Raw genomic sequence first — 24,470 nt, forward strand, 5'->3', positions numbered from 1 at the left:
ACGCAAGCGCAGCCGCATGAAATGCGTGAACGTGCCTGCTTATATATTTTATAAACATCATCACTTCTCAGCCTTATTGCTACACAACGCCAGAAAATTTTGTTCTGTGCCGCGACGTCGCGATAATGTCGATTTCACCCTTTTACGTGCGAGAAACGAATGGTACAGTTTCTACGGATTTAAAAATACATGTCTGTCACGGAGGAAGTGAGAAAAATAATTGAAGAGGCAGCATGACATCAGGTATAGCCTATACTCCTCTGACGCCGCTACTCCGCTCAGATGCCTATCTGCGCTTTGAATTCTGGGAAATAGGCCCACCATGGCTGCCAAACCTCCTTTCAGGAACCTGTTTGATCCGCGGTAACCCTTAGCGACGCCCTCATCACCATCGACCCTGGTCAGCGCTTCTCCGCTCTACTCTCCCCATACCCTGAGCGCTTGGCAGCTAGAACCTACCGCTTGCGTATGGCGTAGGGAGGGCGTGTTTCCCATGGGCCTTTTCTTTATATATACATTGCATTTAGACTTCCAGATTGTCACGTAAAACTCCTTCCTAGTCATTTTCCTTCCTCCATGATGTCAGTACTCTTTTTAGAGACATTTCGGCGGCCTCGTCCGTTTCCGCAGCAGTGTCCGAGGCTCCCCAGCAGCGCCCAGCGCTTCGGACAGACCCGGCGCCAGTGAGAGCGTCCCGACGACCACGTCTCCCCCAAGCGCTGCTCACCGGAGGACGACCTCCTCGTCTGGCCACTATGCGGTGGGGTCGTCGTCATCGTTGTTGTACCAGTGGCCAGCGTCGTTGCCCACGTCGCCTTCCAGGGCCGAGTCTCCGGACATCATCGTGGTCAAGGAAGAGCCCAACGACCTGTCTGTCTCCGGTCGGACGGCGAACTTCGTCCCGCCGCTGCCGGGCTTGGAACCGCTCGATTTGTCACTGAAAGGTGAGAGCCGTTTATATCGTGCTGTATGGGCGGTTTCTCGATGGATCTTATGAATGTCCTCATTTTCGAAACCGGTGGTGCCTTGTGCTTTATTATAAAGCCAGTTATTACAGCAGAGGCGGTTTTTCTCGAGGTATACACTACCGTTAATTATCACAGACAGTCTATACCATGCTATTAAAACATCATTGCCCGACGTGGCGGCAATTTAAGGCATTCAGAGGCTGCTATGCTCCTCTTTGATTGGCTCAAGATGCCGTCATCACCAAATTTGGCAAGGTGGCAGAATTTGACAACTATAATGCTGTCAAAATCAAGTGCTTTCCCGGACATGTCCGGGAAAGCACTCCGTTTCGAACTCGAAACACAAGCGTCATCATTTAAGAGCGATCCTGCGGTCGCGTCGTGTACATTAGGACTTCAAACCAAGCACTTGAAGCTGATTCTAGCAGTTTCGCTTGTGTTTGTGCGGCATTAGTATAGGAAATCTTCGGCGAGTTGGTGGCATTTCATATTTGACAAGCAGGAGCGCTAACACCGCGAGGACGAAGAAAAGAGGATCACAGCACAAGCGTTTGTGTTGGGAGTGATCATCTTCGTCCTTGCCGTGCGAGGTTGCGGGTCTGCTTACGACGCGCCAGCTGTAAAGGCGAAAGCAGTGACGCACTCTTTCAAAATGGCGCAGGCGTGAAATATTTTGTCGGGTCATTAACTCCTTTGCCAGCACGATTAACTTACAGCGGAGAATTTCGGAAACGCGGCACGAATGATAAATTTCGTTGTTGTTGTGCCGTTTTTTTTTCTTTTTACGCTGTCGTTTCATTACGTGGAAGCCCTTGCGATGCACCAGATACTAGGCCGCAGCTGTTTCGCGCCACAAGGATTGGAAACGAGTTGTTCGAAATGGCGGCCCCATTACGTGGCACCAGGCTTTTCCAACCCCGGACGCGCGACTCATTTGTCCTGCGTTTTGTCAGGCAATCGCTAGTAACGGTATATATGTGCGTCACTTAGCGATGCTCGTTGTACAGATACTAGGCCGCAGCTGTTTCGCGCCACAAGGATTGGAAACGAGTTGTTCGAAATGACGGCCCCGTTACGTGGCACCAGGCTTTTCCAACCCCGGACGCGCGACTCATTTGTCCTGCGTTTTGTCAGGCAATCGCTAGTAACGGTATATATGTGCGTCACTTAGCGATGCTCGTTGTACTTAAAAAATGTACGACGCACGTGCTACAGCGTTTTAAGTTGCATGGATTTCTGTCGTGTCAACTTGCATCAAATTCGCGGCGAGTTGTACGTATGGCCATATCTTGAACAAAACTTTAACAAAACAGTATTACCGCGACATCAGTTCAGGGCTTGGAACCGGGCTTGCCTTGTCCGTCCGTCCATTTTGTTACGCTGACGAGGACCGTTGTCCCCGACGACACAAAAGGACGATTTCTGTTGTCGTTAGGCTACCTCGTCATCTTCAGCTTCACCATTGCCACGGCGTGAAAAAAAAAAGAAAACTTCTTTGCAATCTGCCTCCATTCAACTTTGAACCCGCGCCGGTGAAGCAGCGTGCACTTGGGAGTCGAGCGCGATAACCGCTGAGCCTTCGCTTGCACCCCCTTGCCAGAGCCTCGGCCCTGGCAAGGGGGTGCCCACAGACTCCGAGAGCAGTGGCTTCTGCGCATGTATATCGGAGGCCACAGCCAGCAATACTGAAGTGGACAAGCATTACATCATGTGCATCGCATATAAAATGTTATCGAAATGTTGACGGTGCACACGCGTGCAGCTCTTCGCTGTCATGCTCATGAAAACAGCGGCGGCGCACAAAGAAGGCGTATATGACAATGGTAATCAGCTACAAACGTTGCGCACATCTGTAATAGAGTATGCACCGAAAATAAGGTAGTTGTTGGTAAACAACGTCGGCAGCATTGACAACGACAACGCCACGTAGTTAACACACTAGCTCACGGAATTCGCAGCCGCCAAGCGTCCTATGCTATTAGTCCTGCAAATGTGCAAATGAGATCGCTGCAATCTCGTAGGTGCCACAGTGTCATTTTGCTCGTAATATCTATTTGTATGGTAGAAGTTTTCGCCGCAGAGTTGACTAATCCCAAGGCGGGACCTTCAAAACGGCTAAAATCGACCTTGGAACGGAGAGAACCTCTAACACTGCAGCGACTCGTTCCTCGTGTTAATTTTCCGAAAACTGAATTTAAGAAAAGGTGTAAAGAAGCTTCAGATTTGAAGGCAACCTCAAGTGCCCTGCTGAAGTCATGTTGAACGGGTGAGTGCTTGGACTTTGTCCTATAGTGAAAGATGTAAATAAATAATTGACTGTTTTACACAAGTTCTGGAAACTTGTTACACTGACTAACAACGCTAATTCACATTGACAAGTCACAACTGTAACAAAACTAGACGTGATGCAACAAGATTGTCTGGACCGAAGGTACTCAAACAAAATATTGCGCCCCATCGGACAAAGAAAGAAAGGAAAGAAAAAGCCTGTATATGCCTTCGGCCGAGCAGTTCTGAATGAAAGTTTTCATAGACATATTTGGGGTTCGCTGCTACGGGGCCGAACCGATTGGACGTCTCTCGAATGGGCTCTGACATTTCTTCATTTTCGCGCGGATCAACTACAATCTCAGAAATTTGGACCAACACAGCTTGTGCCGGATGTTCATCCCGCTCGGAAGACGCCAGGATATAACATGTGGGCCTAATTGTTTAGCCGTAACACCTCTTTGAAGTTCCCACCACACCACCGCTCTGGCCCGTCGACGCGGTGGCACCGCGTGGTCCCTGGCTTGCAACAAGCCTACGAAATTAAAGTTGCGGAGGTAATATCTCCCAAAGAGTACGACAACAATAACCGATGGGTTGTGGCCCATGAACGACGAAACAAGGCGAATGGAGAGGCGAACAAAAATATTTAGGGCTCATCAGAGATGAACTCCTACGAGCGGCAACAATGCAATCGGATAATGGCGGAGAAGATACACTCCGAATCAACGTGAGACGGAATACAATGGTCGTGAGCGCGCCAATTCTGGAAAATGCTACGACTTACGGCAATATCGAGAAAATACAAATAAATCAAAAGAACTGTGCAACGGCCGCGTATATGAAAGCGCCGGCAGATACATCCAAGGGGGTTAAACACGGCATCCCGACGTATGACAAGCCAAGAGACATAGAAAAGATCCTGGTGAGCCAGAGAAACCTGACCATTCTGCACGCAAGACGTACGAGACAAACGGACTCAGTGGTTGTCGTTTTGAAGTACTTTTCTGCCGCACTTCGTCTAGTGCCGAATATAGATGTACCCTATACAAGAAACAGCATATAACGGGCATTACATCTGGAAGAGTTTTACATCGACAGCCCTACAGCGATGGGCAACAAAATGTGAATAATACGACGAACAACAGTACAAAAGAGAATGGGAGAGAACACAACGCAACGGAAAAGCCCGAGAAGAAAAATCGCAAGATTGGCGAAGCAGGGATCATTCCAGCTCCTTCGCCAGACTCGCCGGAGGGGAAAGAGAAAATGCCCTACGCGGATCCAGATCCAAGCCCTCGCCCAAAGACAGCTCCAGTTCAAAGTCCACATTCAAGTCAAGGACAAGGACGTCACCTCTAGGAGAGTCCTGAGAGGGTTCTGACGGAAGTCGGGGTGACCGGATACAAGAGAGCTGGGCAAGCGTCATGTCTGTTGCTTCTCACTCTCCCGTCTTGGAGGTTCTCTGCGGCAGGTACAGAAGGGTCCGCCGTAGGACAAGAACTAACCCAAAATTAAAAAGGAAGATGCTACGGCAACTCACGCCAGAAAACGCAAACCAGAGGGATGGAATCAAGCAAAGGAGGGGAACGGTAAATTCAGGCAAAATCTGCTACGCGAGTCAACTAGCACATTACAATCGCCTGGTCGAGCTCCGACACCTGTGTCAGTACAGGCGTCAGGAGCGCAAGTAGCAAAATGACGAGCAGACGAAATGTCGCACGTAGAAAATGATGGCATATCAAAAACACTAGAAGAGAAAGTAGACAATATGTTCGTAGAATTAACCAAGACATTGCAACAGCCATTCGCGGGATTGCCGGTGCAGCTTGGAGAAACAAGACAAAGGATAGATAGCATAGAAAGCCGACTAACGGCGGTGGAGAATACGCAAACAGATTTGAGGGCTATATAGGAGTGGGTCCGATTAATACAACCTTTAGACCATGCAACAGACCGGCTACGAGCAAAGTGAATAAAATCACAGGGTGTAATGTTTGGAGTCGGGCACGAAATAGAGGGTAGCTGGCCCATGCCGTCGTCCAACTCATCCACGCTGAGGACGTTGAAGTGAGAGACTTGTTCTCATCGAGAACGGGTTTATTTACAGTATCTACATAAGGACGTTTCAGTTCATCAGTCTAGCATGACTGCGAGAGAAAACACTCTAAGGAGATGCTCAACAGCTCCTTAAATACGCTCTGTCCTCCCTAGATCCCTAGGTGAGGGAAAACGTTCGACAACAGGCATCGTAGCCGAGCCGCCTTTGAGGGGGAGGGCTTACACGCACACTTCCGCACAGGTTTCATTGCCCCCACCGAGGCGAAACGGTTTTCGCAGAACTGGGTCTTGCGTCTTCAAAGGCGCGTGAGACGCTGCCGCCAAATACATTCCCTCAGGATCTCCCCCTCTCCCGACAGACCAGGTCGGTGATAGCGAGTTCACTAACAAAGCCTGGTTCCCCGACCTCGTCCCGGCATTCCGGCGACAAAGAGTTGCTGACTCGCCGTATTGTCCTCCTCACACAGTCAGTCGCCGCAGCATACATCGTGACGCCAAGAGGCTGCGGAATTACGCCTTGTCGTCCTTTCAAAGCAAGTCTCCACAGTAGACCTAGTGGTGCCGTTCGGCTGGAGACTGACGGTCGGTTCCTAGAAAACGCCAACCCCGCTGCTGCAGCTGGCTCGGAAAACCTTGCATGTCGCCACCTCTGCGGGCCGTTCCTAACAGGGGAAGGGCCAATTTAAACATGGCTCGACGTAATCAGTATATAATTTGGCAGTGTAACTGTCGTGGGTGTCGCCGGAAACGGGGAAACTTGCAGCTATTCTTAGAGGAAAAGGAGGCGCCGGATGTCATCGCCTTACAGGATACTGTAGGAATGGCTAAATTATCAGGCTACAAATCTTATGGACCCCCTGATGGAAAAGCGTCCGTAACTACACTCGCGCGAAGAAATCTTAAAGCAATGGAACACGATACAGAAATTTACGGTGTGTATCATGTTCTAGTTGGGTTCATTCCGACCAAGAAGAATGAAGAAAGGTTATTTATATTAAGCGTATGTAGCAGTCCTAGATGTAATACGGAGGTTAGGTCGCTTTTTAGGACAATTTTAAACGTTGCAAACAAAAGAGCACTTGTTATAGTGAGAGATTTCAATGCATCCCATGCGACCTGGGGCTATGATAAGAAAGCTATCAAAGTTCGAAATATCTGGATTGACGCCCAACAAGAGGGACGACTTACATTATTAGCGGAACTCTTCTTCCGAACCAGGATAGGAAACAGCGTATCCAAAGACACCACTACACCTTACATTCACCAAGAATATAATCTGAACGCATTGGGTCAACACACAGGAAAATATGGACAAGGGATCGTTATATTACTGACACCACCTTAAAGAATGCCCACAAAAAAGGGAAGGCAAAGTATTGCAGACAATTAAATGTGGTGCCTTTAGAAAAAATTTGAGATAAGGAAGCAAGTGATATCACAGAAGACACAGATGAATAGCTAGGAAACCCGAAACAAGCAACTGAGAACACGTCAGAGAAAGAAGGACTAGAAAAACAGACAGTAAGCTGCTACATATGTGGGAAGCGAAAAAGAGCCTACAGAGGAGGTGGCAATAAACAAAAGCAGAACTAGAGACGTAGAAACAAAACAGCCGCGCTAAGCAAATAAATTGCGGAATAGGCTGACAAACAATGCAGACAAAAATGGGAGGCAACGTGTTATACGATGGAAAAACAAATGAGTTTGTCCACAACATGGAACCTCGTAAGATATCTGATAGACTCGGAAAAGAGCAAACACAGCGCAGCGACAAAACTTAAATAAAATTATGCATAAATAGGAAGGTAGAGAAGAACTAGTACAAGAAATAAAGAAGCTATAGGCAGGGGATACAACCAAAGACCAGTTAAGTCCGTACAAGGGCAGAGAAAGTGATTCCATTGACAGACCCCTAATAGAAGCCAAGGGAAGATCAGAACTTATGAAACTGAATACCAAATCTACGCCCGATCCCGATGGAATCACAAAGCCCTCACGAATTTAGATAAGGCAGTCACAGCTCTCACCGACTATGTGTTCAAGTGCTGGGGGAAAAAAGGTCGGACACCGAAACAGTGGAAAACGGCATAAATCATGATTGCCAAACAAGGCAAGAAACTAAACCTTAAGAACCTCAGACCAATTTCCTTCGCATCGCGTATAGGTAAAATATTAGAGCATGTCATTCTAACGCGCCTGACCCATTGTATGGAAGAAAATGCACTCTTTCCCCGTACTATGGTAGTCTTTAGGGCAAAACTGTTCACACACTATATTAAAATCAATCAATCAATCAATCAATCAATCAAATGGCGTTCTTTGCCCTTAGATGCCCTTGCGCCAATAAACTCCAATCAATCAATCAATCAATCAATCAATCAATCAATCAATCAATCAATCAATCAATCAATCTATTGCGTGAGCGAGCGAACCGGCAACAAAACAAGTATATATGCGTACAAGGCCTTGATTGATCGTTGGTCCCGGCGACGGGCGTTGTGCTATGTTATCAATGACCACCACAGCCACTGCAGAGCCTCGTAGCATGAGACATTTAACCGGAGCGCACGTGGTGGGGCTGCGGGTTTATCAACCGGCTCTCCACATTGCGTCACATTCTCGTGAATTGCACTGCTACCGTCGTGACGCAGTCGGCTCGCCCGTCTGTGCGTCCTCCACGTCCCACCGCGACCTCTCAATTTTTATTTAACGCCCACAGTGCTTCCCCGTATCTAGCCAAGTAAGCGATGCCAAACCCACTCACGTGTATGTATGTATGCGTGCGTGCGTGCGGGCACTTGGCGCTCTATAGGCGCTGTTATATGGCGAAACCACTCCGAGGACAAAAGTGCGCCGGAGCAGCTCGTATCGCTCCCGACTCGAGGTGACCGCCAGTGGCGGCCAAGGCCACCGATCGATATCTCTCGTGCCGCAGGTGATCCGGAGCTTTCGCTGCTGCGCTAGATTGCTCCGTCTCTTACTTTCGCTTCATTCTTTTATTTTCTTCCTCTGAGGGCTTTCTCTCGTTGACGCCGTGACATAGCGCGACAAAGTGGGCGTGCCTTTAAATGCTTTTAAATTCTAACCCTAGCATGTACAAAACAGATCTATAGGCGAGTTGGAATTGATTCGCGTCAAACTCCACGTAGCAGACGAAACGCGTTTTCACGTTCGTCTGTTGTGCGTGCGTGTCCACACCATTAAGTACTAATGCGAGTCAAGGCCCTGTGTTCAATATAGCAATACGGTCACATGGTGGAATTACGCGCGTCGGGCTACTTTCTTGACGACGAAAGTGTTCAGACTCGCCCAGTTGTCAGACTTTCTGCGAACTTAATGTATTGTTAACGCATCGTGGGTGGCGAACTTAGCTTAGAAAGATGCCGTTGCGGGTTGCAGCGGTCCGCTATACGTGGAAATAAAGCTGTCTGTAGTCTAGACCGTATCCTGCAGGTAAAAGAACCAAAATCTACAGTTGATCCTACTCAAGCCAGAAGCATAAGCATATTCAGTTCTGCGAGTAAGCTAGCGTTGGATTATCTCCGTTGAACGCTATGAAGTTTAAAGTTAAACGACGAATGAAATGTTCCTATACGCAAACAGAAACGGCGCTGTTTAGAGCGGTCGGAAGCCATGTACATGTGCAAGGCTTGTATAAAGCGCATAAAAAATCCCGAGGGCCCCGCGGTTTTTTTCTTATTTAAGTTCAGTTTCTGACCCTGTCGCCAAGCGGCCAGCACTGTTTCAGACGCGCCTTCACGATTCCGCGTGGGCGTGCTCAACTTTGCAAACGCAGTTCCGCATCCGTATTCCGTGGGCGCGGACGTGATCGTTGTCATGGTTACTAATCACCGTGGCTATTTGTGGGATTCTGCTTTTCGAACGCTGTTTACAGGAAACGCGATGTTTTGCAAGAGCTCGCAAGTCGAAAGTGAGATCATACTTTAGCTGTTTATTATGTTGCAAGGCTTGTGTCGCGTTTTTTCCTTTAAAAAAAAAAGATAGCAAAGCCATGTTTGGCAGCGCGAGAGGTAAACACAGGCAGATTAGCATATGTGCCTGCGTCGCCTGGCTTGCCCGACGGGAATTTCAATTAACATTGCGCTAAGCACAACGCTGCAATTTAAGAACTGCTGTCGGTCAACGATGTAGGGTTTCAAAATTTCGATGGTTCGCGTCATGGGTTGGATGACAACGCCAACGTGTAGCAGGACTAGTTCTTGGAAACTTGGAACTATCGCCCATGCTCGCGAAATTTATTAGCATCCTCAGGCTCAGTGCCCACGCTGTCTTACATTATTTCTATAACTAAAATTGAAGTTATAGAACGAGCATATAGTAATTGGAGCCTCTCCTTTTCTACGTAATATTTGGCAATCAATCAATATTTCGGTATAGCAAATTACTAGATGCAGACGATAGAATATGCCAAGCGCATAATCATTTTGTCGCCACCGATTTTTGGTGTGGCTATATACCCCGTGTGAGACGTACCACTGCACCACCACCGATGACTGAAAATTAATGTATGGTGCATTTATAAGGCCACCAGATGACGTGACAATCTAGAATAAAAAATGAACACGAGTAACCGCTGCGTGTTGTCAAATCTGTGTCCATGTGTTTGGGCAGCTGAAAGACGATTTTATCTGAAGAAATGAGGGAAACGGACTCTATGTCCGCATGGATGGAGGTACACTGTGTGCCCGTACCAGCTGATCGAGGACGCACTTCTGCAGGTTCGTAAGAGACCGGTTGATAACAATAACTGACACTAAAACATTATGTAACTAGGATTTTTATGGGTCAGTATAGGTCAGAAGACATTTTCTTCATTTTAGTAACCTTTGAACGGGGTTCTTCTCTTTAAGATATTGTTATTATGCGTCAACGAAAACGATACAACCGTTCCCGACGTACCATTCCGCGTCCTGTTTGTTAATACCGGTATCTAGCCTTGCCAAGTATAGCCTGAATAAGCGTTATTGAGATCAGCGCGTCACCATAATATATCGCTTAATGCAGGGCTTGAAACTCGTGTTTGGCATTGGCACACAATATATGGCACGCTCGAGGAAATAAACAAGATTGTCGGGGTTTTCTCAACCGAAAGGGACACTAGTGATTAATATTATGTTGAGCTGTGTTAGCAAGTTAGACATCAGCAATAGTAAAACTGCAACCTTTGCCTTAGATAAGCCTTGGTAAGCCAGAAAAAAAATTCGAAAGCGAGATGCAGGATGACGTCGCTCCGCAGTTCCAGTACAGCTAGCCGTAGCGTAATATCAAGGGTTTTGGAAGCGTTGTGTTAGTCAACTGTTAATTTGTGAAATGGCTACATTGTTCTTTAATGAAAGCAAGAATACAGGCATGCGTGATTTGTGCCAAACCTGCCAATAAAAAGAAAGATGCGTTGAAAATCATGATGACGCACGGACGTACCCGTGTCGAGGTTTTCGCACAATTATCTAGAAATGGAGGGAAACGTGATGTTTATTTTAGTCAGCATTATTTAACCTTGTCCCGCCTTATGACTTGAAATAGAACTTTGCAGTATTAGTGTACTAATTTGAACTGATTTTGTATTGCTGCTTAGGTGATCGTAAAGCAGCAAATTCAGAAATATCCACCTAACAGCGCTGCTTTGTAATTATAGGGTAGGCTAAGTATAAGTTTAACGTTGTGGGTGTTTCACCATAACCACGCCATATGTGAGTCATCCATGTTTTTAGAAGCTGAAATGGAAGAACGGTAGGCAATACGCCTTGCTACGACGGCGAGTGCTGGCTTTGGTATATTTAATGTCTGCCTCGGGTTTGCTTTGGCAACGTTGGCCTCGTTTTTCTGCGTGATGGAAGCTTTCCCCTTCATGTTATAAGCAGACAGGGCTCTGAAGGACCGACATCTGTTCTCTAAAGCGCCGTTAGACTAGCGCGGAAAGCAAACAGACTTATCGTGCGTCCTGTCAACACGGCCGCGATAAAAAGGAACCCGCCTATTCAGGCGGGATAACCTAGATGAGTCGTGTTCATGGTCTCCTCCGCAGCGGCGCACGGAGAGTAAATCTGCATCAGCCAAAGCAACCGCGATCGGTTTTTATAGAGGTCATGCTCAACGGGCGCGACATAGCACGAGACCATAAACGTTGACGCACAGTTGTTTGGAAGGTCTTTCGTAACTTGGTACACGACGTAATGTTGCCTTTTGTTTTCTTCGCCTCTTGCGTTGTTCGCGCAGCGTTTCTGTTTCCTTCTTTCAGAGCAATCATTTCGAGCGAAAGCCGACATTCCTGTGGGCAAGGTGCAACCGCAAATGGCCACCACTAGTCAGTCTGCATCAGAGGAGGCAGTGGCCAACTCTCCCATCAACTACTCAGCATCCTCTCGACACGTCCCGGCACCGCGCGCTGAAGAAGACACTCGCTCCAAGGAACGCGATAGGCGCGGAGCCCACGGCTCTGACAGTAATTCGAGCAACGGATCCCCGGGGGCCGCTGGAACCGCTGGCACCTCTGAGCCGGCCTCGGACTCTATTCTGCAGCGTCTGCTGCTCGACCCTAGTCGAAAACCAAAGGAAAGCGATTCGAGCGCCGCCTCATCTCCCGTCCAGGTCGCTCTTGAGACGCGCAACGCTCGCGGCTCGGCCGAACCGACCAAAGACTCTGCCAAACGAGGACGCGACACCGACATCGTGAACGAAGCGAAGTCTCTCCTGAACGCTCGCCTCACGGCGAGGCACCAGGAACAGCAGCTGCAACAACAACAGCAGCAACAGCATCAGCATCAGCAACAACAGCCACCGTTGGTCAAGGCGTCCAACATGGCTTCCGTGCCACCCATGAGCTTTCCAGAGAACAAGCTGGGCATGAGTACGCTTGAGTCCAAGATCGTGGAGCTTAAGAAGCAGATCCACCATCTCACCATCTTGGCCACGTACAAGGAGAAAGAGCTCGCTTGCATTAGTACCCTGCGAACGGCCAAGGAAGATGCGCTAAAGCAGCTTGAGAGCAAGTACCCCGGAATCTGCTCCGTCATCAGAGCGTTCGGTCCCGACTCCGGCTCTGGCGAATCCAGCGACAGTCCAGGCTTCACGGACGTCCCGAGCATAGTGGCGCAGGCGGCCACCGCTACCGCGGACCTCACGTCGCTGGGCGCTGGCTTGGCGTCTGAGACCGATCCTCCGCTCCAGAAGAAGCCTGCCGTGCAAGCGCAGCCGCAGCCGCAGCATTCTCCTGCTTTGCCCATCCCTCTCCTTGCCGGGACACCGGCGCCACACCGGCTACGTGCCAACTCTGGGTCCGAGCGCGACTCTCCCGGCCGAGGCCTCATGTCCTACGACAGAGCCAGCGCCGCTGCTGCGGCCCCTCCTCCTACATCATCTACGGCGCGCTCCTCTGTGTCACCTCGCGGTGGTGACAACAGGCAGCCGAGGCCCCTGCCATCGATAGCGCCTTCCAAGTCAGCCTTCAGCGTCCCGTCGGCGTTGTCGTCGTCGTCATCCTCCTCTTCTGCTGCTGTTGCCGCTGCCGCTGCGGCTGCTGCGTCGAGCCAGAGGCCGCCCAGGCTGTTGCTTCCCAAAGGACCAATGCCACCGGCGACTCCAGCGGCCGCTGTTCCGGTGGCTCAAACGTCCACGTCACGAGGGGTCAACAGCGGAACCATGGCTTCGTCATCCGCAGCCGCGGCAGGTGTGTCCAACTGGTGGAACGCACCAAACGGCGCACCGCTTTCCTTGACCGCCGGCCTACCCCACCACCTGCAGCGCGATGCCCTGCGGGAGTATGCTTCGTCCTCTTCCACTGCGGCTCTTCTAAAGGCCGCCTCTGTGCCGAGTTCCCTGGCCAAGCAGCACAACAGCGCCGCTGGAAGCACGCCATCTCTGTCGAGGTCCGAGGCACTGGCTGGCATGGCCAGTGACCCGTCAGCCCGTACCTCCCATCACCAGCGACTCGCGGAAGCAGCGGCAGCGAGAACGGAGGACTCCAGGGGTGTGGCAGCTGAGCTGGCCCGTCAGCAGGAGGAGTTCAACCTGGCCCTCAGCTCCAGCGGCTCACTCGCTGGCGTTAACGCGGCGGCAGTGGCGGCGGCTGCCGCGGCTGCCGGTGCGTACCCACTGGGTCGCGCTGGTCTGTCTGCGGCAGCCAGCATGTACAATCAGGCCATGGCGTACAGCCTGTACCAGCAGCTTCGCGTCAACAAGGAAGCCGCGCTAGCGCAGGCCGAGGCGTCCGCGCTCCTTGAGAAGATGAAGCAGCAGAGTATGCCTAGTCAGCAGCAACAGCAGCAACATCAACAGCAGCAACAGCAGCTCTACCAGAAGGCGCTGCTAGAGCAAGCTACAAAAAACAGGCCCACTGCCTGGGAGCACATCAGTCACCTACTGCAGAAGGAGAATCCCGTGAGTAGACCTCTCTTCCGTTACGTTACATGGTTGTTTCTGCCGTTTTACATGATGAAAGCCGATGCTCTCCGTGTTGAACTGTCAGTGGTTGAACTGTCAGGCTAAGTAAAAGGCCACGAAAAAGAGAAGACCTGCGACTATGACTCCATCAGTGCTCTCTTGAATCATGTCTTTTCGTCGTGTTATTTGTCCTGTCAGTGCTTGCTGTTTTTCTGAATTGTGCTTTAGTATTTGTCTCCGTGCGCTTAGAGCTGAGAAGTGTGACAGCAGCAGCGAAATAATGTAGCGAATATCAGAGAACCCTTATTGGACTATCCTATTAAAAGAATTTCGCTACTACGCGAATAAGTACGCTGCTTCCCTTCTGCGACACGGCAGAGGTGTAATGAATGGAAAATGCAGTGCCTTTTGAACCTGTCTAGCCGTCTGTCTTCTGCACCGTTATACGGCCGTCTACCCGTGAGCTTGTTCTAGCGAATGTTGTGGCGCATTTAAATTTTTTGTACAAAATAGCCCAGTGTAGGCTGACTCTGGTTCTAACGCTGCTGTGTTTAACTTTCCGTTGAGCACGTGTCCCTCTTTTCATATTTTATATTTGTCATTTTAAACGAAATAGTCAGGTGATTATTAATCTGCAATCAGCGTACTGACATTTAATAAGGGAGCGGCTGTCAGAGGTATTTGGCCACCCCTAAACAGTTATGGAAATGTATATGTGCTTTAGTTTGCGGTCACAATGCTTTCCTTGCCGCACCTCTTTTGTGTCAAGGCAGCGCGACTAGCTACTATTCTTTTTTTAAATATTTGTCGGGATCCCAACCTCCTGATGAGGGCACAACGCGAACAGAAAGAACATAATCCAAAGTTCGACGGAAACCCGTCTGGCGAAGAAAAGGAACTAAAGTGCTAAAATGGCGGTGAAGTTTCATTCTGCAACAAGACATGGGGGGGGGGGGGATGAATAAGACTCAACTTGCTCGACGATAATATTCAGGAGGAGTTACTGTTGGGTTAGGGGGTCTTGCGTTGTAAGTATCGTAGATTGACGCAAATTAATAACGGACAAATCTTCGTACGTGTGCAGTCCGCACCACACATTTTCCTAATGAAGAGTCACGCTGTCTCATCATATGTTTCCAAACAACCAGTCAAGCTACTTGTTTCAATGAATCTTCCCTTGGGACGCTTCCGCGAGCGCGAAGGTCGTGTCGTTGAGCGACACCCACCCAAAATACTGTCCCTCCCCCGGATATCGTTCTTCTGATGCAACATGAGTATGACATTTGCGTCCATGCAATATTACATAGTTATAGTGGTCACAAGTGGCGCATGAAAACTCGGTACACATAATGTAGCCCATGTACGAGAACAAAAATGCTTTTTACCGAGTTTTCTGTGCGTGGTTTGTTCTGCCTTGTTTCTCAAATCGGCCGTTGTAGTCGTCGGAGCAGCTATTGATTATCAATGTCGCTGGATGGAAACTTGATGCGTGCATGATTCTGCAGTTCACATAACGCCCTGCTCGAGCGCTTAAGCAACGCTATTCGCTGATGTTTTTGTCCCGGTGCCTTGCCATGCAGGTCAGCATGCAGGCAGGCCTGCCTTCCGAGCTGCTCTCGCTGCAACCAAAGCTATCGGCGCCCGAGATGTCCTGGCTCCAAGCAGGGCTGGCCTGCGTCAACTGCGGAGATCCGCGCGTGAAGTTCGTCTGCAGCTGCTGCAGGACGCAGACCTTCTGCAGCGAGCAGTGCCAGGTGGGTGTAGTCCGTAGACTACGCTTCCGACAACTTTTGATGTCTTTATTGTATGTATGTATGTAACGCCTCCGAGCGCCGCTTATTTCCTTCGGAGATAGGTCGGCAGTTTGGCGTATCCACCTAATGAAATCTTCTGGCGTGGACTAAGGAGCATCTTTAAATGCGTAAGCATTTCTACGTTCAACCAACGAGAAACGCCGTGCGTCCGTCCCTCCGTCCGCCCGTCACGTAAGACGATCACTTTCTAGGTAGAGCCCGCAGCACCGAGCGACTTTACCTTCGTGCTTCCTGTCGCTTCAATGCGAACGAAGCGACGAGAACACAGAGCTCACGAGGCTCTCGGCACGCGCCGCACCCGGCCCCTTTGGCAAATCGCTTTCAAGATATGGGCCTTTGCGCCTCTTCGACGCGAAGCGGCAAAAACACAGCGAGTGGAGCTATTAGCACTCGACACACTCTGCCCTCATCGCAGATCGCTTTCAGGTTACGGTCCCCGCGGTGGTTCCATACACAGCTGCTGCCGGAGTACGTTTCATCACGGTTCATAATGGTTGGATGCGCATGGATAAGGCACTAAAGAGCGATAACGGCTTATAATTATCGGGACGTCAGCAGCGCATCTGGCGCCCCCACCTGCGGTACTTTCCTTGCGCTATCAATGCACCTTGCGCCGCCGTCTGCCCCAGCTCATGTCGCCGCAGCGCTGTCGTTTGTACTGGCCGGAAGAAGTTTTATATATATAGCGCTGATAATGATACCCGGCTTGTTCTGACATGCAACAGGTGGCTTAGCTTTGCCAAGCGTAGTCCCGCTTTCTTTTGCAAGATCGAACCACATACACCACGTAAAACACAGTGCGCTCGGTGATCGCCCCACAGTAGTGGCGCAGTGACCGATGAGACGCCTTCTCAGGTAAGCCCTGCTGCTCCCGACCTAGGTCGTATGCCCACTTGCGAGTACACTCACTCAAACTGGCTTCGCGCTCCTATTATCATGGAGGAAGGAAAGAACGAGTAGGGAGCATTGCGCAACACGATGGAAGCCACACGAATTCGCCCAACACGTGATCATCACGCCAGAGCGCGCGCAAAGTTTTAGTGATCCCTGTCCGTCCGCGTTCTGTGCACGTTCTGCAGGCAGGGCAGCTGAGCAAGTGCGCATCGATTAGACAGTACCGGGAACGAAACATTCTCGATCAATACGCTTGAGACGCTGAGGTCAATTGTTGGCGCGACATTTAGAGAGGAGAAGTGACGACAATGGCTTCTCGGAGAGTTGGCTTGCCAAGGCTTGCTGCGAGACGTAATGCTCCCTCCCCTCCCCTCCCCCCCCCTCTACTATGTTTCCTTCCTTTACGGTATTCGCAGACGCGGTATATATGGAGTGTGAGTGAGTGGCGCAAGCTGTGATTCGAGATTTGTAACTATGTACCGGCGAGTTTGAGGTTACGTGAGCATGATAAAGCGCGAATGTTGGTTGACATATCAAAGAAATTCAATAAGAGTGCGTTTGTGCGGACATAAGGGTGAAGGTGAGAAATTCTCTGTGATTGTGAATGGACGTCAGTACGAGCTTAAGCGCTGGTGAGTTTGAGTGCACGCTAGTATGAGTGTTGGTGGGTGTTGGTAAGTGCGAATGAAAGCGACTTCGAACGCGAGTGATTGTTGGCGAACTTGTTTGTGTGCCAGTGAGGTGCCGTTGAGTGTGTAGAGACACGAATGCGAGTGAATATATGGATAAAAAGAAAGTACTGGTGAGTGAGTACGAATGAGCGTTCACTTATGTAGGGCCGACCTATGGCTCCCGACGCCTCATGCGGAACCGACACAACGCCCACTCTCGCGCCGTGATGAAGTTGCCAGGTTCTCTTGTACGTAATCGCTAGGATGTCGGCGAGATCAAAGGACTGCCAGATTAACACGCTCCCCTGATCCACCGGAAAGGCCGTCGCTCGTTAGAGCAGCCGGCGGTTGCCCTATGCGCAGGTGCCATCAGAATCAATTTATGCACGAACAGGCGAAAAAGGAACGGTCCCTCGACAAACGCATGTCGGCCGTGATTACTCAACAGCGTGGCGCGTGGAATCGCTGCTGTGGAAGTTTTCTGTATGTAGGTTCTGTAAAACTACATTTATTAAGCCTTCGACCGGTCCTCTATGTTACTAGCGATGGCACAACGCACAGTCGCGAACTTGTTAACTAGAATTCAAATGTGCACGTTCTTTAGTCTATTTTAACTGCTCCGCGATGTAGGTTTAGTACTACATCTAGTCTTGTCTAAAATTCGTTAAAATGCGTTACGTGTGATTGCACCTTTATACTTTCGGTCTTTCAAGCGCTATAAAATTATAAGTGCGTGGTGCAAGTAAAACCCCACACTTCATGTCTCGTGCTCGCTTTTGTTCATTCGCAGGCAAAACTGTGGAGCAAGTTGAAGACACAAGCACCGACGAAGAATTGAAGGGTTCACCAGACGAGAGGGGCTTTCCTTGAGCTTAATTATTACCATTATTTTTTTTCGTTAGTTTTTTTTTCTCATGTTTTTTTGTGACTCGGGGAAGTTTTTTCTCGGCAACGCGTGTCGCTCATCTTTTTCATTTTGATGGACGAGCTCATTTTGTATGATACTACATTTTTGGCACCTCTCTCGGTGGGCTTATTTTGTCTCTCTCTCTCCCTTTTTCTCCAAATTTCCTAATAAAGTTAAGTTTTCGCAGCATGGGCTGCTGTACGCACGTTGTTTTCAGTCAATCTGCTGTGTCATGCACGTGAGGCCTGCTTGCTTCGACTGGTGCACAGTGAGCGTAGAGAAACGAGAACGGTAAATAACCGCATGAGCACTACTCCTATTAAGCGTGAGGGCATAGAAATGCACCGTGCAGTCGCTCGGTAGGCGGTATCTAAGCAGCGGGTCGCCCCAAGTGTACGTTTTGGAGTCAGAATGAAGTCACTGGTACAAAGGCAGGCAACCTGCGGTGGAGGCGTAGTGGCTGCCAAGCCCGAAGGAGCGAGATCAAATCCCGGCCACTGCCTGGCTGCATTTTGATAGGGGCAGAATGCACACACAAAAAAACTTGTGCACCGTAAATTGGGGGCACCTTAAAGAAACCCAGGTGGTGAAAATTAGTCCCGAGTTCCCCGCTACGGGGTGCCTGATATTCATATCGTGCCTTTGGAACGTAAAACCCCAGAATTCAAGTGAACCTGGAAATAGGACGACGTGTGGAATAGTTTCCAAATTGTTCGAATTTTATTATGTGCTTTGAATTGCGCCTGTACAGCCTCTCCACAATGGTTTCGTCGTAACGATGTGTTCTTTCGGGTCACAAAACTTGGAAGTTTATATCCTTCCACAAAACCAGCATCATGAGAAAAAATGTGTTGATATACTTGAAGCGGCATTACATTACTACTACTTTAATAAAAAGCTTCTATGCATTCTGCTTTTCAGAGCTTCCACAACAATTAGCTTGAGACATCAACAGGCCACCGAAGCAACACAATGCGGGCCGTATAGGTTAGTAGCAGTTGCTGATAATGTTGTACTTTTCCTAGCTGCTGTTGAGATCTCGTGGATATAGAGAAAACTTAAAGCAACTCCTCTCGGAGGTTGCCATCTAAATGGACAGGAAAGGAGAAATTGTTTTTATCAGCAATCACTGTACGAAATTTGACAGTTCGTTGCATTTAAAAAAAGGAGATAAAAAATGTTGAAAATCGCAAATTCTCATAAAAAGAAACTAAAGTTTACATCTCTCTAACTCAGCAATGAATAAAATATAATTCTGCAAATTGTATCTAAGAGTACATATAAAACGGATAAAATTGATGCGTCATATATGGCTGTCATATAGACCACTAATATGTGAGTAGGGCTTTTGCAAAACCCTTGCAAGCAATGCAACAAATTCACGTAAAAAGTAAATTCATAAATAGAATTTCGCTTTAGATGGTCTAACGAATGGACTTTACAGAATTGCGATATCTTTCTTAGTGCAGAGCTACGAATTTGTCAACTTCGTGCTTCCATGTTTTCAATCTAGCCAATTTTCGAAAGCTGATTTTTAAAAAATTCGAACCGTAAATGAGAACTCAGCTTCCAATTGGCACTAGAATTTTTTTCGCTTCGCGAAAAATGCGCTTCACACAGACGCCGAAATGTGCGTTAGGTCTGCATTTCTTGAAAGTTAAAATATTGCAAAAATTTTTTTTACCGCCAATGAGAAAGAGAAAATGGTAGCCTGCATTTGATAAACTATATTGTGTGGAGGACTCCTGAGTGAGTTTGTCTGACGTTATGTGAAAGTGGTAGCGCTGTAATGCAAATGACAGCAGGGGAAGCAAGGTGCTTTTGTAAAACTCGGGTTGCGCATTCACTTTGCTTTCCGGTGCATTAAAAGAGACGGGGCAATCATGCTGCAGCTCCTGATTCAGAAAAAAAAAATCGCAGACGAGCAACATTTTTAGCCTTATCAGCCCAGTAGCACGAGCTTCAATGAAGTAGGCGTTGTCGCTGTCCTTGCTACCTCGGCGCATTCCTTTCAGTGGCTCAGCTTAGTGATAAAAAGTTGTTTCCTCTGCCCGCTTCGCGCTTGTGACGTGGGGTAGTAATTGCGCTCTCGAGATCCTCTTTTGCTCTCTCATCGCGAAGGCTACAAACCAACAACACCTAGTCAAGCTTACAGAATATGAAGCCACAGATAGCATATATAAAAAGTTAATTGTTTGGTTTTAATTGTAATGTAAAAATGATCAGATATACAGGAATGAACGTGGACAACAAGATAAGTTGCCGAAGGAGAGCCATTGAACCCCCATCTCCTCCTCTACGCGTGTGGTGCTTTACAAATTAAACTACCGCCATTTTTGTTGTTGTTATTGGCCACTTTCTTGGATATCTGTGTATAGCGCTGTAAGTGGGGAGAAGATTAAGGGGCCCTGACCCCCCTCCCCCGCCGAAAACTGTTGGTGCTGTAGCTTTCTGAAGAAAAGCAGTAGTTCACATGAACTACTGCTTTTGTTCATGTGAACAAACTGCTGTTGCTCATATGAGGTGTTTTGAAAAGGAACCGGCAAGTCTTCCAGCTACTCTACAATTATGTTTTTGCATTGTATAGTGTGGTGAAAACAGAAAAAGCAGAAAATTGTGTTTTTATCAATAAACATGGCTAGGCTATTTATTTGACGTTGTTGATGACTGATATCTCGCGTGACTTTGTGCTAAAAGATGAGTGCATAGTCACACTTCTGTGAAATACATGATTCCGCGGAAATTTTCAAGCAAGAAGAATGTGCGAAAAGTAACAAAAAGAACTGAGCGTCGGGCTACTTGTTTGTTTGCTTCCAAACGTTCATATCTTTCTTGTATCGAGTTTGGAGCGTGTGATTGCATCAGAAGCCGTCGATATACAGGGATCGGAATATCGTCAGACATAAACAGAACCGTATAAAGCAGTACCATAGGCACAAATACGTCTGCACGCCCAACAAAGTGCAAACGGCATGTACTTAGACCTATACTATCGCCATTCGCGATGAGTACATGCATTATTCTACATATAAATTGCGACTACCGTTCGGAGCTGCAACGATAAGCACATTTCGGTGACTGTGGAAAACTATTTTGCTCAGAGCTTCCAGTATGTTGGCACAGTGCACGTTAAAGGCATGGCATGACAAATCAGTTAACGTTGGTTCATGAAACACAGGCGGCGGTGTTTCCGGCTTCAGTGGTGTTATAATTCAAACTTTTATTTCTTGTATTAAGATTTAAGTTTAACACACATTTTTTTTACTTGTTTAGGTACAAGAAATTTGAAAGTGCGCTTCAATTATTATATATGTAAACGACGTGCTCGATTCACGCACGAAGATAAGCCAGTATAAAGCTGCCGCCGTTCCACATACAACCCCTCCTCCCCACCCCCGAAAAAATTCCCGGTTATGGCCCTGTCTGTGTAGAAGTCTAGCCCTGGGGCTGCCAAAAACTTAATTAATGTCTGGGATTTTACGTTGCAAAACTACTAATTATTATTAGGCATGTCGCAGTAGGGGACTCCTCGTTAATTTTGACCATCTAAAGTTCTTTTGAAGTGCACAGAAATCTTAAGTACAGAGGCATTCTTGCAGTTTTACCTGTCGCAGTGAGACCATCGCGTCGGGTATCGAGCCCGCAACCCCAAGCTCAATATGGGGACGCCATAGCCCCTGGGCTACACTGCGGCAGGTGCGGGGAATGCTAACAGCGCCGCCTTGGCCTCGACTGTTGTCTCGATGCTTCTGGCTAACAAAAAAATCGAGCCCCCTAGAATTTCCTTGTCTTTTCGTTCACCGATATAGATTAGATGGTGTTGCGCACACATGCGAGCAATACACGAAAGTTCCTAACATTATATCAGTTCCGTGTCTATACATTTGATCTCAAGTCGACAGGACTGGTGCGCCGTTCACTCAATAAGAGTGTTACCACGTGACAGGAAGGCCAGATCTTTGCTGTAAATGAGCGGCTCACGTTGCAAAGGCAGAAGAGCGCGCCTTCTCGCGAATGTTTGTTGGTCATTTATCGGAATGACGGGGCATTTTTACACGCAGCTCTTACGGATGAAATGAAACTATACACATGAAGTATCCGCTGCGATTCCCTCGCCGTTATTTCGACGACCGAGGAATTTCTACCCTCTCTCAATCTCGTCAGCTTAGACGAGAACCGCTCACGTCAATCAAACACTTAGAATCCCTGCAAGCCAGGGAAGTGTATGGAAGCAGAAGTCCGATGGGGGGGGGGGGGGGGGAGCGCTATTGTGTGCTGCAAGGAAAGAACAGACACCCAGCTTCCACACTTTTGTAGAATTCCGTCGTATTTGCGTTAAGAGCCAATCACAGAGTGCGCAGACTCCATGTTATCCAATAAGGGGTGCCGAAATGGCGAATTTCACGATATATGGCAGAATCTGAATTTCCAGAATAACACCAAGGATTCTGCAGCCGCCTTCGACCAGGGCAGTGAGCGTTTCTCTTGCTCTATTTGCTTGGACAGTGAGCCGTTGTAGCCACACGTTATTTTGGAGCCGATAATGTAAACGTAACTTGTGGCCCAAAAGTCAATTGTTCTCAGATCCACGTCCATCGGATCCACGTCAGATTCATCATGCATCAAAGCGTTATGGGCGCGTAGATTGCAGTATGCTTTGCCCTTTGTTTTATAGACTATGGCCTGAAACGCATACAAGGTGTCCCAACTATCATGCACAAGATTTAAAGATGGGCAGATGTCGCATAACTCGACAGAACCAAGGTAATGTTGTTTGCTGCAGCTTGGAGATACTCAGATTACTTTTTGCATTCCGCCTAATTAGGTAAGTAGTCTAACTTAATTAATCAACTTCTCAAATATTATAATTAGAGGAGAAGTGTCAATGAGAAAATTGTAGCGCAACATGAAAACCTCCCGATACAGCTTTCTGTTGCTGAATAAGTGCTACGTAAGAGTGTTTTTCCGAGCGTGAAATAAGCCCGCGAATACAAGCAAAGTGCCTCGAGCGGCCAGAAGCGCAGCAATTTTGCGTGCATTAATTGCGGGCGTCTTTCACGCTCGGAAAAACACTTTTGTGTAGCACGTATTGAGCAACAGAAAATTGTAAGTTTTTCACGTCGCTCTAGAATTGTCTCATTCACACTCTTCATCTAAGTATAATATTCGAGAATTTGATTAATTAATTAAGACCACTTATCTAATCAGGCGGAATGAAAAAAAATAATTTAAGTATCTCGAAGCGACGGCAAGCAACAATACCTTGGTTCTGTCCAGCTACGTGGCATTCGCATATTTTTTAACTCTAGCTAAAATTAGCTGGGAATAGTACATTCCCGCAGGAATGCTCGTCTGGTGTGCGAACAACATGTTACAGCCCAAGGACAGCGCGAGACAGGCAGAAAAAAAAAGGTTATGAAGGCCGGAAAAGCAGCACCTGCATTCTGTGCTTTCAATGTGGTTACGTCCTCCAGTCGCTGTACACTAGCAATACTTTCGGTACGTATTTTTTGTTATATATATTTTTTAAATTTATTTAATACTACAGGCTAAGAATTCGTCCAAGCAGGACAGGTGCAGTAGGCAAGATAAAAGCACAAGCATAAAAGATAACATAGGAAAACATTAGGCAAAGTAGAAACATTGCACCAAATACATTAGGTATTATCCATAAACAGTACGTACCATAGTAAAATATTACTTAAAATAGAAACATAACACCAATTAAGACTACGTATTAAGGCTCTAGGTCACAGAAAATTGGCTAAGATCAGTTAGGCGGTTCCATTCTAATACAGTACGCGGAAGAAATAAAAACTGAAAAGCATTAGTTTTAGCAAAATACGGGGTTAAAGAATGGGCGTGATGATGTAGTGTTATAGTGGACAGAGGAGATAAATATGCATGTGGGTCAAGGGCTAACTTATGATTAAGAAGTAGGTAAATAAAGTTGACGCGGTTTTTTTTTTCGTCGTAGTTCTACGTTTTCAATGTTGTTAGAAGCCATGGTTCAGACGGTATCTAGTCTGTCCTTGACTGAGAATGAAATAGTGCACAGTATATTTTCGTAAAGAAACGGTAAATTGCCGGAAGGCTCAGTCGCGCTTCAGCGCACTGCGAAATTGTCATTTATCCGCTGTAAAAGTGCGTCTTAGGTTCAAAGCATGCCCTCAGTTTAGGTTTTCTTTGTGTTTGCACTTCCAGTATGCATTTGTTTTGCCATTTACCTGCATTGGTTTCATGCCAGCTTGCGGAGGATGGATTTTTTTATGTGAATATAGTGCTGCAACCCACATTTCCAATTGTTCAACACAATGGGTATAGACAGCCTTCCTTGAGAATAAATGTGCGCTGAAAATGACTACATATTCTAAGCAGGGGCCTTTTGAACTGAAGACGTGGCACCCGAACCGTGAGTGAAGAGTGTCGTATGTACTGGTTGTAGAGTGATTTTTGCGCAATGGCACAAAGCGTCTGCTGTGTCTAT

General features: G+C 47.8%; 1 protein-coding gene across 5 annotated transcripts in view; it reads left to right on the forward strand.

The window, feature by feature from the left end:
• The window catches only part of LOC135917972 (streptococcal hemagglutinin-like), a 434,329-nt gene extending 416,145 nt beyond the window's left edge, over nucleotides 1–18,184 (forward strand). For 4 of the 5 annotated variants that reach the window (XM_065451626.1, XM_065451621.1, XM_065451641.2 and 1 more), the window contains 4 exons: nucleotides 631–944; nucleotides 11,557–13,694; nucleotides 15,278–15,451; nucleotides 17,867–18,184. In XM_065451626.1, the coding sequence (XP_065307698.1) occupies nucleotides 631–944; nucleotides 11,557–13,694; nucleotides 15,278–15,451; nucleotides 17,867–17,914 (2,674 nt within the window). In that variant the 3' untranslated portion in view covers nucleotides 17,915–18,184. The remainder of the gene's footprint in view (nucleotides 1–630; nucleotides 945–11,556; nucleotides 13,695–15,277; nucleotides 15,452–17,866) is intronic. The other variant, XM_065451642.1, reaches the window with a different exon arrangement.
• The last annotated feature ends 6,286 nt before the right edge of the window (nucleotides 18,185–24,470 follow it).

The sequence above is a fragment of the Dermacentor albipictus genome, chromosome 2, assembly GCF_038994185.2.
Source record: "Dermacentor albipictus isolate Rhodes 1998 colony chromosome 2, USDA_Dalb.pri_finalv2, whole genome shotgun sequence".
Classification (NCBI taxonomy): Eukaryota; Metazoa; Arthropoda; class Arachnida; order Ixodida; family Ixodidae; genus Dermacentor; species Dermacentor albipictus.